At 39.6% G+C, this 15,978-nt stretch overlaps 1 protein-coding gene across 12 annotated transcripts in view; it reads right to left on the bottom strand.

The window, feature by feature from the left end:
- LOC105463701 (mediator complex subunit 12L) overlaps positions 1-15,978 on the bottom strand; it is a 338,063-nt gene that overhangs the window by 247,813 nt on the left and 74,272 nt on the right. For 11 of the 12 annotated variants that reach the window (XM_071091103.1, XM_024787306.2, XM_071091105.1 and 8 more), the window contains 3 exons: positions 14,270-14,419; positions 13,399-13,498; positions 12,947-13,083 (listed from right to left, as the gene is read on the bottom strand). In XM_071091103.1, coding sequence (XP_070947204.1) covers positions 12,947-13,083; positions 13,399-13,498; positions 14,270-14,419 — 387 coding nt within the window. Of the gene's footprint in view, positions 1-12,946; positions 13,084-13,398; positions 13,499-14,269; positions 14,420-15,324; positions 15,374-15,978 lie in introns of all 12 variants that reach the window. The other variant, XM_071091107.1, reaches the window with a different exon arrangement.

Genomic DNA, 15,978 nt, shown 5'->3' with positions numbered 1-15,978 from the left:
CTCTTGGAAATGAACAGAACAGGTAAAACAAAACCTGTGTGTCAAAAGAACCTGGATAGTAACTCTGTCCTTCCCTCCAGGGTACACAATATACAATAGCCTTTTGTGTGCACCCCCAGTGCCTCTGGCTTCTCCTGATTCCACCGTCCTCAATGCTTACAGCCTTAGAGTATTCTGCTCCCTTGTGCTGGAATATTTACTCCTACTTAACATGAACATTTCATAACACAGTTTTGTTGCTATTAGATCTCCAGTTATTGGCTTTAAATATACATTAGGAAGGCTCAGGTACCACCCTGGAGGCGCACCACTGAGAATAATCAAAAGGAAGTACTTCATTCCAAACACTGAAAAGGAGGGTTCAGGTCTTCCCAGGGCAGAAACAGGCAGCTTTTCATATTGGCCTTTTTTTTTTTTTTTTTTTTTTAAACAAAGTCTCACTCTCGTCCAGGCAGGATTGCAGTGGCACAATCTCAGCTCACTGCAACCTCTGCCTCCTGGGTTCAAGCCATTCTTATGGCACTTTCTAATGAATATTAAGAAGTTGAACAAAGTAAGCGTGCCTCTCTAGCTTTAAGTAACAGGTGAATGAGGTAAGTAAGAACAAGAGGTAGGCTGAGGGGAGGGAATAATTGAGCCCTGGCATATAAAGTTAAGGTCAAAGAAAAAATAACAAACTATAGGTCTAGCCCTGGCATAAATTAAAACATGTAATCATGGGAATAATAATATTAACAGTTTTAAGTTTCCAAGTGCAGGTAGTAGCAGTAATTAAAAAATATTTATTGGCCAGGTGCAGTGGCTCATGCCTGTAATCCCAACACTTTGGGAAGCCGAGCAGGAACAATGGCTTGAGGCCAGGAGTTCAAGATCAGCCTGGGCAATGTAGTGACACCCCATTTAAAAGAAAAAAAAAAAAAGAAAAAGCCAGGCATGGTGGTGTATACCTGTAGTCCCAGCTACTCAGGAGGCTGAGATGGGAGGAGAGCTTGAGCCTAGAAGTTCAAGGCTACAGTGAGGTATGATTGTAGGCGATAGCGAGACCCTGTCTCAAAAGCAAAAATTATTGAGCAAGTACTGGAAATTTCACACACATCATCTCTAATCTTAATGAACCCAAAAGCAGGTATTGCTATTCCCATTTCAAAGATAAGAAAACTGAGGTTCAAAGAAGTTAAGATGGTCACCGGCACAGACTAGAAAACAGCACTAGGCTGTGCTAATTCCAAAGCCCCCACACATTCTGCTACACCATGTTGCTGCTCACATCACAGGTAAATCAAGATTACTTATAAAAGGAGGATCACCATTACATGAGTGGCTCACAAGGCCCAGGATCCCTGCTGCCCAGCACTGCTCCAGCCAGCCATTGCCACCCTCTGTCCCTCTCTAGGGACAAACTAGACTTCTAATCTAACTGATACACAGAAAATAAAAGCACAGGAGTGAATTACCAGAGACCTTATTCTGCCTCCAGATGCTCATATAATATTACCTAGAGCACAATCCCATTTATTCTGCCTCTAACACATGCTAGACTTAATGTCGTTTTCGTGGTTTTATTTTCAGCACCTTCCACAGTGCCTGGTGCAGAGCAGGTTCAACTGATGGTTTTAAATCAAAGAGTAAAAGCAATACACCGTTACATTAAACCAAAGGAACAAACAAGGTAGATAGGGATAAAGTTTAGCGATGCACTTAATTAATATGAAAAGTATCTGACTTAATTCCGCAGTTGACTAAGTGTGACACGCTAGAAGCATTCCCATTGCTCATTTAATGAGTCCAGGGTGCTGGCCTCAACACTATCACTTAGCATCATTTTGAAAGCGTTAACCAATGAGAAGAGACAGGAATAAATATCTGAAAGGATATGGCAATGTGTCACTACAGTCTGCATAAAAGGATTATGCCCCACCCCCACCCCCCACCAACCAAGATAATTAACTAGAAAACTTTATTAGAAGTAATACAAGAGTTGAGCACCATGACCAGATAAAAATAAACAAGGAAAAACTGATGAACAATATTAAGCAGTAAAGGAAAGAAAATTCTGTAGAATATTATGCAGAAAGCAATTTCATTTATGTCCTCCAACCATTATAGTTAAGTGTTCATATATGTATATGAAAGTTTCCACATTTACATTTCCAAAAGATATTTGAAACATATTTTTTCCCTAGGCAAGTAATGGACCTCTTGCCACAACATAACTCTTGAAAGTGAACCAAATATGGACCAAAATTAACAGTGGTTACTGCTGGCATATGTTTGTTTTATAGCATGCCCTGTTCTAATGCTTTAATGATAATCCTATCATTTTACAGTTGAGCAAACTAGAGTCTAAAGGTTAAATAACTGTCAAATGTCTCAAAGCTACTAGGTCAAATCTGAGTCCAACTCAAGCTATCAGCCTCCAGAGAGGGCTCTTATGCCAAAATACCTCCCGTCTGGGCAGGGGAGTGGGACAGGGGTCCAAGTTGTGGGCTGAACGAAATTTAATATCAAGAATGTATTCCTGTATTATATATATAACAATCACAAGAAGAAACTTCTACAGTGACAACAAACAAGAGAAGATGAATGGACACAAAATTCAAAAATCAATAAGGTCCTTCAAATAACAGCATTGTTTATCTGGTCTCATGAACTTGGGGCATATCTACAGTGGCAAAATAGTAAAAGTATTAATTCTGTAGCAAATAATCATAATTAATGACATTATCTTCATCTATACTACAGCCATCTCATATGTGAAGAAAAGTTTTCAACATCGGGGGATTTGCCACATTCTTCTTTCTCGGGGAAGAACAGGCACAGATCTGATAGATTAGGCCTAATTCTGTAATTCAATGTATTCAGTAATTCAATAACCTAATACTTGTAGAAGCTAACCACAGGTCTTCTATCCTTCAACAAATAAAGAAGGTAAAATAACTGACAACTACATCTGAGAGGCAGGCTTCCTTTAGAAATTAAGAGGTACTTGGTGAGATCTTTCACCAGTTTAAAATAAGAAATTTCCTAATACATTACTTAGGTTATAAAATACCATAAAAAGGAGTGGGGGAGAAAATCAATGACTTATTACTATCAGCAACAGCTAAGTAAAAAGAGTTGAAATGTTTTTTTAAAATTAAAAATAAAAGGACTTAAGATACTGAATAAAGCTCTTAATAGCTCTTTAATCTTAAACTAAAAGGACATATTTATAACTGAAACCAATCACTCTTAGTTAAGGTCAAACAAAATGGTCACATTTGGAGAAAGATATTATTCATATTACAGCACCAATAAATAATATGGAATAATATGTAGTGTAGTTATAATAACAAGTCACATAGTTTGCGAGCTGAGGCATACTGTGAGGAGCTGGATGAATTGCAAGCCACAGAAGTAAAAAAGTTGATCTTAACTGCTAATAGAACATAACCTTGCTGTACCTGGTCACAATCACCAATATAAGGTAATAGGCCTAACACTGTTAACCATAAATTCACAAGATTTATGACAAAAGCATCAATGGTATTCATTTTTTATAATCTTTATACATATGAACATTTCCAAGCCTGGCATGCTGGCCCAGACATGGTCACCTGTAATCCCAGCAACTCAGGAGGATCACTTGAGCCCAGGAGTTCAAGACCAGCCTGAGCAATACAGTGAGACCTTATCTTTAATTAGCCAGGTGTGTGGCGTGTGCCTATAGTCCCAGTTATTCGGCAGGGAATCACATGAGCTCAAAAGTTCAAGGCTGCAATGAGCTGTGATTGCACCACTGCACTCCAGCCTGGGCAACAGAGCAAGACCCTGTCTCTTACAAGAAAAATTAAAATAAAAAAAAGTTTTAAAAATATTTTGCATATATACATTTCCAAAAGATATTTGAGATGGCTGATTTCTGACTGAGAAAGGGGCAAGTTTTCCTAACTTCACAACCTTACAATCAATGTTGATAGTCTTTAGGTCTTGTGACATCAGATAAACCAAACATATACCACGGAAGCAAAAGCAACTTCCTTTTTGTAAAGCGGCAGTTAAAAATAGAAGAGATCGGCCAGGAGCTGGGGCTCACGCCTATAATCTCAGCACTTTGGGAGGCCGAGGCGGGTGGATCACGAGGTTAGAAGATCGAGACCATCCTGGCTAACATGGTGAAACCCCGTCTCTACTAAACATACAAAAAATTAACTGGCATGAACCCAGGAGGTGGAGCTTGCAGTGAGCTGAGATTGTGCCACTACACTCCAGCCTGGGCAACAGAGCGAGACTCCGTCTCAAAAAAAAAAAAAAGGAAAAGAAGATGAGATCTAATTCTGGGAAGAAACAAGGCAGATAAGACAATCCTCTCTGAGTATTTAAATCAACTAATTTTAATTTAGGTTTGTCATTTATTTGCACTTTAACAAAAAATGAATCTTCTAATCCTTAGTCAACATTTAAGTAATACAAATGAAAAAAATAGAGGAGTTCTGAGAAATACGTAACTGCATAACAGAAAGTCATACAAGGGCTGATCCATAATTTCAAAGTAAAATCTCTCCAAAAGTCCTTAACAAGTACGTGTCTCTCATATTTAAAATACAGACTGAGCATCCCTAATCTGAAAATCCAAAATCTGAAATGCTCCAAAATCTGAAATGTTTTGAAGACCAACATGATGCACAAAGGAAATGCTCACTGGAGTATTTCACATTTCAGATTTTCAGATTGGGGTGCTCCACTGGTAAGTATATAATGCAAATATTCCAAAACCTGAAAACAGTCTAAACTCCTAAACACTTCTGCTCTCATATATTTCAGATAAGGGATATTCAAGCTATAATTAAAATATTATGCTTAATTTCCAAAATTCAATGAACAATAAACTTTACTGCTTGCCTTTTATGAAGATCAAAGTAACATACAGATAAGAAGGAATTACAAATTTCTAGAAGATGGTGCTTTGTTCTACTCACTTGAAAACCAGAAGTTGTCCAGGCAAGAACATTAACAACTGGCATTTACTAAGTGCTTATCATGTACTACTACATGAAGTGGATTCTATTAGTGAGGCCATTTTACAGACAAAGAGACTGACACTAAGGGAGATTATAAGGGAGATCTGAAGCCACTCAAATACTTGGCAGCAAAATCAAGATTGAAAACCAGGTCTGAACTGGTCTAAAGTCTGTGGTATCCTACCAACGCCAGGGTGCTCAACTTGAGGATTTGAATTTTCTAATTAAAATATTGTTTACTATGTTAAAATTGTCAAGCAAGTTTTTAAAAATTAATAGATTATTCCACCACAAAAATGTACCAATATTCATATTTGGAAATGGTTCGTGAAAATTGTTCATTACATCTGAAACTTGTTACTTCAGCTATACTGTTCCCTGAAATAAAATCATTTTTTAAATAAACAGTACAAGAAATAGGATGTACTAGTTAAGAGTACCATTTGGATTGTACTAGTTAATTGGAACTATTTAGGATTCCAATTCCTTTCTTCCATCAGTGAGTTGAGTATCAACCTCAACAATTTCTCATCCTCTCTAACATTGGTTACCTTGTCTAAAAAGTAAAAGATGTTAAAAAAAAAAAAAAAAAAGAGAGATAGAGAAAGAAAGAAAAAGAAAAACATGCATTTCACAGGCCAGGGAAAAACTAAATAAGATGACATAACACTAAAACCGGGCCCGTTGTTTAAAAAGAACACACACAAAAAAGTTTAAAAAAAAAAAAAAAAGTCGCATAATACTCAAAAACAAATCAAGAGGCCCACTCCGATCTAAACAATGTGTGACTGGCCCTTCTCAGTGACAGCAAATCTAAATATCTGGAGGCACAATTTTGTTTTCCCAACTATGTTACTAGAAACCAAACTTTTACCAACACATTATTTCAAAAAAAAGAAAATACTAGTTGTAAAAGACTAGCAACGCTTCCTTTGGGTGTCCAGTAGGAAATGTGTTAGCTTCTGAAGCACAATACGCTTCCGGCTGGACTGTGATCAGCATCAACAACATAAATTCAGTACACTTGGATCTCAACAGAAAGCCATTCATGCATGTTTTCCTTGCTTGCTTGACTTTTGCCTTGTTTGACTTTCTGCAGTCTTGGTTTTAGAAAGTGACTTTTTTCCTTCAACAACAACAAAACCTAAGCATTTAAATGAACATGATTTCCTTTACAACATGGTCCTACAGCTACCCCATCCTGGGTGGGTCAATGCCATCCAACTGCCATCCTACAGAGAGTAAAGACTTTATGAAACCCAGCAAATGTAAAAAGCCTGACAGATCCTGGCTATGCCTTATGATTAGTAGACTGCGTGATGGGTATCTGTGTGTGCCCACAGTAGCCCCAAGGGGTCCACCATGAGTCTCTGATCATATTCCTTCCAATTCTGCAGAGTTTTTAACTAACTCTATAAACATCAGTTGGTAATAACAGCAGCTAGTGTTTATTAAGTACCCATTTACATGCTGGGGACTATAAATATTTGAATGCTTTATCACTCAAACATTATTTCATGTCATTTTCACATCATCAGGAAATAGCATGCCCATTTTACAAAATGAGGAAACTGAGACTCATCAAAAATAAGTGAATTGTCCAGAGTGTCCCTAAAGAAATACACTAGCCTGCTGATTTCACAGCAGAGAGCTCCCCTGTCAGCCACACCCCTACCTCTACCTGCACGTACTCTCTTACATCTGAATCTAAGCATTCGTAAGACTGACATATACAGATTCCATGACTGTATTTATCCCTACCTTTCCAAGTCAAATCTTACAGAGGTGCTTCCTCTTCCAGTTCACTGCCCGAGTAGCTTTTTAATGAGGTCTAAAAACTAAATTCAATAAATGCTACTGAGCATCTCCTGGGCCCCATGCAAGGTACCTGGGGCTGATAATGTGCATAAGGTGAGGAGAAGAAGAAACATAGACCCCAGGGAAAGGCTTGCAGGAAGCCAAATGTGGAACAAGCACAGCACTGACAGAAAGTGAGCTTTTGTCCTCTGGATCGTGGTGGTGAGGCAGAGTTCACCAGCTGCACTGATACAAACCTGGCTGGGCCTGGGACACTCTGTGCCACACGTGAGGAAAGTACATTTTCTAAACTTAGGGCCTTTGCCATTCAAAACATCACTATGAACTCATCACAACCTTTCAAAGAATTCTGCATGAATAGTCTAAGCATAAAACAAATCCAAACAATAAATATGTAAGTTTCCCAGTCTGGGGTGCATGGTTTTAGCAGCAGGGAAGGAGGAAACACACATATTGCCGCAGCAGCGTTCTGTCCAGTGCAGCTGGTTCCATCTTTTCATTACTCAGGAGAAAGTCGGCTTCCTGGGGCCCCCAAAGACAGAAGTGAAAAGGCAGCGAGCACTTTCTGCCACCTTTAGACCTTCCCTTCTATCCATGTCCTCGAGGCACCCCGAAGATGCAGCTGCCTCCGTCCTCATACTCATCCTAAACAGAGAGACGCCAAGAGGAAGGAAGTGGTCTGAGGCCTCTAAAAAGCAAAGAAGGCAACTCCTCCTCCAGCTGCTCAGAGGTGAGGTCACAAGTGACAGGCTCAGTGAGCATGTGGAAACCAGGGGTCCCACCATCCACATAACGACTCCTTAGTGTAGATGTCAGGATTTGCCACCTCCATTACCCAGACTAGAAATGGCTATGAAACACTAAACAAGCAAATAAGTGAGTACATGCTGTAGAGGACACGTACCAGGAACTGGAAAGTGACAAGCATCTGAGTGAACATGGCCAACAGACACAATGCCTTGCTGCACAGTATTTTAAGATCAGGAAAGTTTACATGCAGATCTTGACATCCAGCTTCTCTTGAAATGTCAGATGATCAGGCAACAGTGGATCCCAAGTAGAATCTAAGAATTTGAGAGGCTTCCCTCTTCAGACAGGCTCTGCTCACTTCCCAGACACCTCAACTCCCACCACCTCGAGGCTGCCCTATACATGGCGTCCCCTGATTCATTCCCACTACCTGCCTGGCCACTGTGGGACATAAGCCCTGCCCTCAGTATTACCATCTTTGTATCTCGCACTACTCTGAATGAAAAACCAAGCAGCACAGATCTAGAATAAGGAAACACTCAGGTTTTTGAGATTTTTATTTTCACCTCCCTTGCCACTGTACACAAAAGCCCAGACACAGAAACAGTGGCCAAGGAAATGGGGGGCAAAGGGCAACAGGGAGGGAGAGTAAAGAAACAGCGCATTCCAGGCCGGGTGCAGTGGCTCATGCCTGTAATCCCAACACTTTGGGAGGCTGAGGCAGGTGGATCACAAGATCAGGAGTTCAAGACCAGCCTGGCCAACATGGTGAAACCCCATCTCTACTAAAAATACAAAAATTAGCCGGGCGTGGTGGTGGACGCCTGTTAATCCCAGCTACTCGGGAGGCTGAGGCAGAGAACGGCTTGAACTCAGGAGGCAGAGGATGCACTGAGCCGAGATCACGCCACTGAACTTCAGCCTGGGTGACAGAGCAAGACTCCATCTCAAAAAAAAAAAAGAAAGAAAAAGAAAATGAAAAAAAGAAACAGTGCATTCCATGCGGAATCAGTGAAGGACACCACAGAGCCTGGCATACCCCAACAGCACACAGCATCAGCTCCTACTCCCATTATCATGACCACAGTACAACCACAAGGCAGGGCCCAGGACTCAAATGCCTTCTGCCCAGGCCTCCAATGCCTTCATCCCATGCATTGCAGTTTTCAACAGGCTTTCACCAATACTGAAACTGATTACACACACAAACTTCTCCCATTTGGACAGAAGTTCTCCCCTCCCACAAGGAAGTAGAGGGGACTGCATTTCCCTGTCGCAGTTCCAGAGAAAAGGGAATTAAGGAATGGAGGAGCATGAAATTCAGGTTTTCCAAACAGACGTGAGGAAGCAGGCTATGCAACCCGGGGCCTAGGCTGTGACTTCTAGTAACAGCAAACCTCCAACCTATTGCAACTACGGAGGTTGATCATGTTTTATCTATCATGTTAAGTAAATCCTGAATGAATTATGAAAACAAAAAAGGGGAAGTATATTTTATAGAAGTAAGACCAATTTCTGAATCCTAATCACACGCAACTCCTTATCAGAGAACAGCATCATCATATTAGTTCTTCCAGTATAATACTAATAATTGCTATATTATTGTTAACAATTTTTGAAACATATTTGTGTAGTATCTTATAATTCTCAAAGTGTTCATGTTTCCTTAGAGAAAAAAAAGGCAAGTACTCTATGCCTACTTAACCAGGGAGGGCACTATTGCACAAAGCCTTGAGTAACTTACTCAAGATCACCAGCTGATCAGTTAACATAGTGCTGCAGCACATGCATGAATTCCAGAAATACACAAAGTGACTGTGCAGTCAAAAAAACAGGGCTGGGCACCGTGGCTCACGCCTATAATCCCAGCACTTTGGGAGGCCAAGGTGGGTGGATCACTTGAGGCCAAGAGTTAGAGACCAGCCTGGCCAACATGGTGAAACCCCATCTCTACTAAAAATATAAAAATATTAACCGGGCATGATGGCAGGCACCTGTAATTCCAGCTACTCGGAAGGCTGAGGCAGGACAATTGCTTGAACCTGGGAGGTGGAGGTTGCAGTAAACCAAGATCACACCACTGCACTCCAGCCTGGGAGACAGAGAGACTCCGTCTCAAAAAAAAAAAAAAGAAAAAGAAAACAGTAACTCCTGTTAAAGAGTAAATAGAGAGATAAAACTTGATTACATATACATATATACCTTGATGCATATACCACAATACAGATACCAAAGACATACTTTAAAAATTAATTTAGTCCAGGCACGCTGGCTCATACCTGCAATCCCAGCACTTTGAGAGCCTGAGGCAGATGGATCACTTGAGGCTAGGAGTCTGAGACCAGCCTGGCTACAAATACAAAAATTATCTGGGCACAGTAGTATGTACCTATAATCCCAGCTACTGGGGAGGCTGGGGAGGCTGAGGCATAAAAGTTGTTTGAACCTTAGAGGCAGAGGTTGCAGTGAGCCAAGATAGTACCACTGCACTCTAGCCTGGGCAACAGACTGAGACTGTCTTGGAAAAATAGTAATAATAATTTAATGTTAAGTATTACAGAAGGAACTATCTATTTTGTTATCCTTTTTGCCAGACTATTAAGACAAGGTGACCAATCTGAATTATAGGTTTAAAATGTAGTTTGTGTCTTACTCATAAAACAGTATTGTAACCACAAAGGAACCACTTGCTCACATCAAGTCTTTCTGAAGTTGAGTCAACATTCAAAATAATTACTGCCAAATGGGGCAACACTGATGGCCCTGCCTAGAGCCTCCAGGACTCTCAGCCCTGAACACATGTCGCCCTCTAGTGGCATGCACCTCCCTGCATCCTGGGAGAAGTCACTCAGGTAGGGGAAGCTTCTGGCAGTGATCTCCAAATATTTCCCACATACCCTCTCAGCTCAAAGAGCTTTTTTTAGTAAAAACTTTCAACACACACTTATTTATAACTTCTATACCTATACTATCATAATAATTACATTCATTTCCCGAGACAAAAGAGGCTTTTGAAAATTATAATCTGAACATAAATTCTAATAATCTTCTTGCACCCTAATGGCTCACCGCAAGCACCCACTCTGTAGATGCCTGTGATTTACAGAGAACCTCACAGTGTGATTTCATTCAGAAAGACTGCAACATAATTTCTGCCCTTGAATTTTTTTGAAAAAAAGAAACAAACAAAAAACCCTTATTTTTTTCTTGAAAGTGCCGTGAGTAACTTAAGTGTCTGCAGGCGAATGAGGCAAGAATCCTGAAGTTAGCCGGTGTATACACTCTGAAGCTATATAGTCAGGCTAACCACAAAAGTAAGGTGGTTTTGATAATCTTGGTAAAACCCTCACCAGGAAACAATGTAGCTTTTACTCAACACTTGGTGCAAGAAGCTAAACAATCCAAGATCCCCCTGAATTTTGGGTATCCCTACTTTCCTTCCAGATAACTCACTTATATATATTAAAAATATTGGTATTCACGAAGCCTTTTATCTAAGAAAGTCTTTACTAAAAATACTGAGGTTTCCACCCAAAAAGAGCACGTAGCAGGCTAACTTGCCCCAGTAAGCAGAGGATTATATCAGCATGCTCCACTGAAGTATGGAGGCATTGCTACTGAGACTCACAATGAATTTAAAAAGCACACTCAATCAGTCCCTTGCTCTCAATGTTCTGAATGATCCCAGCTAGCACCATTAGTCTTGAACCATATCTTTGAGAAGCAGGGTGATCAACCAAAAATTATTCCAAAAAGAATAATAATCTGGAATATGTATCAGGCTCACATAAAGGTAAGAGAAGGAAACATCTTTTCTTTCCACATATGCATTCCCAAAAGCTAGCTGAAATATCAAAGATGCTTGCCATCAGTTAACTAAGATATTGAAGGTGTCTTGAAACTTACCTCTGCAGTCCTGGTGCCTAGCACAAGCTGGAGAGTATCATTGGCAGTTTTCATTGTGAAAAGAAGACAAACTTTTTATTTCTCCCCAAACAAGGTTGAGGAAAAAAACAACTGAATATCCTAGTTTTGGGGCAATTCATTCATGAAACAATCTATTGCTAGAAACGTATAAGATAAAAATTGTCTGTGATTATTAATTTTAGATATTAACTTGGCTAGGCTATTGTATCCAGTTGTTTGGTCAAACACCAGTCTAGTTGTTGCTAAAAAGATTTTTTAAAGATGTGATTAAGATTTAAATCAGTAGACTTTGAGTAAAGCAGATTATGTTCAATAATGTGTGTGAGCCTAATCTAATCCATAGAGAGCCTTAAAAGACTGAGGTCCCGGACGGGCGCGGTGGCTCGGGTCTGTAATCCCAGCACTTTGGGAGGCTGAGGTGGGAGAATCAGGAGGTCAGGAGTTCAAGATCGGCCTGGCCAACATGGTGAAACCCCATCTCTAGTAAAAACACAAAAAATTAGCTGGGCATAGTGAGCTGAGATTGCGCCACTGCACTCCAGCCTGGGTGACAGAGAGAGACTCCGGCTCAAAAAAAAGAAGAAGATGAGATCTAATTCTGGGAAGAAACAAGACAGATAAGACAATCCTCTGAGTATTTAAATCAACTAATTTTTAATTTAGGTTTGTCATTTATTTGCACTTTAACAAAAAATGAATCTTCTAATCCTCAGTCAACATTTAAGTAATACAAATGAAAAAAATAGAGGAGCTCTGAGAAATATGTAATTGCTGAGGTCCCCAGAGGAAGAAAGAATTCTGCCTCCAGACTGCCTTCAGACTCAAGACTGCCACATCAGTTCTTCCTTGAGTCTCCAGCCTGCCCTGAATATCTCAAATTTCCCAGCCCCATAATCATGTGAGCCAATTCCTTAAAATAAATATCCCTCTCTTTTCTCCCCCTTTCTCTCTCTAGGTAGATATAAACATGTATGTATACAAACATATATATACACATAACACACACTTTTTTCTATTGGTTCTATTTCTCTATAGAACCCTAACACATTGTCTAAGGATTTTTGAAAGATCATGACCAAAAGTATTCATGCACTGTCCTCTGCTGTGCTAAACGTTAACATACATTCCCCCAACTTAAAGCCAACCCACCATATTAAGTCTCATCACTAAACGAAGGATATTCTTCTAAAACTAAAATTGGAGAGTGATGATAAAAGGGCCAAGAAAAATCTTGCCAGTCAATATATCAATATTCCTAGGTAGACAAGCCCGACATTTCATTTTAATAATCGTGGGTAATCTTAGTACAACAATAGAATGATTTCAAAGTGTGTATGTCTTCATAAGATACTACACTTCATAGAAAAGGTTTCACCAGAGTTTCCTGAATGAGAAAGAAGAAAATGCACTACGAAAACAAAAGGCAAAAATAATTTTAAAAAATTAACTACCTCTTGGTTATCTTTGTTTTGGTTTGCCCAGAAAATCTTATGATACAGTGTCTCCATTGAATTGCTGGAATCAGTTCGGTCAAAACAGTGACGATCCAAAACTTCCAACGTGTGCAAAACCCGACTAATAGTCACCCCTACGAGCAGAAATTAAACAAGTGGTTAATGAGGCCAAAAACAGAACAGTACAAAATCACCATTCTATGTGAGGCAAAAGAAATTTTTTTAAATTACCATTCTTGGCATATGCTATCAAACAATCATCAACAAAAGCAAACTTGACATTCTAGACAGCCAGGATCTAAAAGGCATAAACTGAAGATTGTCCTCAAAATTCACCAAGTGGCTCTGTCAAAAAGCTGCCTTATTCATGTGGAATTGTTTGTAAGAAGCAAAAACACGGCATAAAGTCCAACATTCAAAAGCACTCATTCCTCTGTGGCGTTCTGTACCTGCTGTGGATTCTTGGCACTTGTCAAATGACCACCGAACTTCCACTGCACGGCCTCTTTGTTTTATCTGTTGTTCTACTTCATAAATCCTTGCCCGAACCTGAAAGATAATCGCTTCTAATTAACTTGTGCTTGGAATGCCACAGCGCCTTTCTAAATCATGTCAGGTTTTCCCCCGCATGAGTAAAGTATCCTATGGTGAACTACAATCTTGACTGCATTTTAGGAAATGCAGCCTGTGGCCCAATAAGTGAATTTTTAAAATTTACAAATGGCAATTCAATGTCAGTTTTCAATAACAAATGTTCACAAAAATAAACGCTTGCAGAATTTGTTTTACAAGTGAAATTTCTTTTTGAGGACACCACATGGAAAGGTGAATGTTCTAAAATAATCTCTTTGAGGCATTCTTTCATGTGTGAAAACAACTTGCAATGTTTTATTAAGAAAACTGCTTGGTAAAAGACAGGGATCTTATTCTAAATATTAATCACAATCTTATTGTTCAAGTCACATAAGGCTTTGAAACAAATAACCCAGTACTAGCAAGAGCATATAATAATTACTAAATATCAAAACTACTACAGGAGTCATGGTCATGTATTAGAACCACCACCATAATTACAGTTTGGGTGGCAGAACTCTCAGCAAGAACTGTTCAGCAAGACGGTGAAAAGAAAGGGAGAAACTTCAAGAACTTCAGTGATTCTGAAGAGGCTAAACAATTCTCTAAGGTCACCCAGGGTGTTAGCAGGCAAAACTGGGAATAGCACCCAAGCATCTAGATACTAAAACCTGTGCTTGACCCACTGTGCCCTGATGCCTCTCAAGAATGAAAACAGCCATCAAATCACTGAAACATAAAGTCTACCTGCTGATTGAAAGCCGTGTTCCCACCCGGCATGGGGAGGCTGGAAGGGGCCACCTGTAGCAGATCCAGGGGTGAGCCTGGGTTTGCGCTCTTATTTTCATTTGTGGAATAATTCCACACCAAGGCACTTGGGCAACAGAGAGTGACAGTCTGGAAATGAAACAGATAAAGTTGGATGTTCAGAGGAAGGAGAAAAGCATAACAATAGCTAAACAGTAAAAATGACACCCCGTCATTACTATATTATAGTCTCCTACTAGTAAGTTTAAAATACGAGTGTCTTACCCCATTCTCAACTTTGCAATTGAGAAGACAAAACTAAAAATTATTAAGTTGAAAGGGTAGAAGTACAGCGGTTGAGAAATTAAGGAATATTATAATTCATAAGCTAATACTCCAACAGGAAACTGAAGGAACTTAATAAAAATGCAGTAATCATCATTTAAAAAGCATCACTTAAACCAATTTTTCATGCAATTAAAAACATGAGATGAACTTAGAATATGTAATTTCTAAGGTTGTAAAAGCTAAAAAAAATTATTTAAAAACAAAGACAAAATCAAATAATCATGTAATAGTACCTTCATAAATACTGGGCAGGCAGTGACCCTGGACAAGGGATTGTCAAACTTTTTCTATGAGAAGCCTGATAGTAAACATTTCAAGCTTTCCAGGTTATCTACAGTTTTTGTCACATATTCTTCCATTTTGTTTTAATAACACATTAAAAACATACAACCTATTTTTATCTTGTTGGCCGAATTTGATCCACAGCCTGTAGTTTGCCTACCCTTGCCCTAGACACTTGCAGACACTCTTCACTCACCCAGAAGTACTTTATATGACCATCTTGCTTATATGTCACAACAACCCCATGATCTAGGTAGTATTATTCTCCACCTTTACCAAAGAGGACTATGAGCCACACAGATTAGTAACCAACCCAAGTCTGATTTTATTAATAGCACACATGCTCAGAACCACTGTTATCCTGCTGCCTCCTAAACACAGATTAAACATTATAGCTCACATTTAATTAAGCTAATTACACTTACCCTATGCTGAACACTGTCTAAGAAGCTTTCTGTCATCATAACCTTAACCCTATGAGGTAATGAAAGAAGAACTATCATTACTCCCCAATCAGACACGGGGAAACAGAAGCTCAAGGTCACAGTTACCAAGTGGCAGAGTGAGGCTTAAAATCAGGTCTGTAATAGTTTTAAAGTGTATATCTAAGCCATTATGCTCTTGTGCCATTCAACAGCAAACAACATGAGCTTAGAGAAAGAAAGCAATATTTTTTTCAAAAATGTGAAATTAAGTACAGTGGCTTGCACATATAATCCCAGCACTCTGGGAAACCAAGGCAGAAGGATCGCTTGAGCCCAGGAGCTTGAAACCAGCCTAGGCAACGCAGTGAAACCCTCTCTCTACAAAAAAATTAAAAATTAGCTGGGTGTGGTGATGCACATCTGTAGTCCCAGCTACTCAGGGGGCTGAGGGGGGAGGATCGCTTACCTGAGGCAGGAGGATCACTTGAGCCCAGGAGCTCCAGGCCACAGTGAGTGAAGATTAGGCCACTGCCCTCCAGCACAGGCAACAGAGCAAGACCCTATCTCAACCAATTCATCAATCAATTAAAAAAAAAAAAAAAAAACTAAACTCTGAGGTCTAGGAGACATCTTTGTGGAAACCAGATAGCAGAT

This window comes from Macaca nemestrina, chromosome 2 (genome assembly GCF_043159975.1).
Source record: "Macaca nemestrina isolate mMacNem1 chromosome 2, mMacNem.hap1, whole genome shotgun sequence".
NCBI lineage: Eukaryota > Metazoa > Chordata > Mammalia > Primates > Cercopithecidae > Macaca > Macaca nemestrina.
Note: the sequence above shows the minus strand (reverse complement) of the source record. Positions and strands in the feature narration are given on the sequence as shown.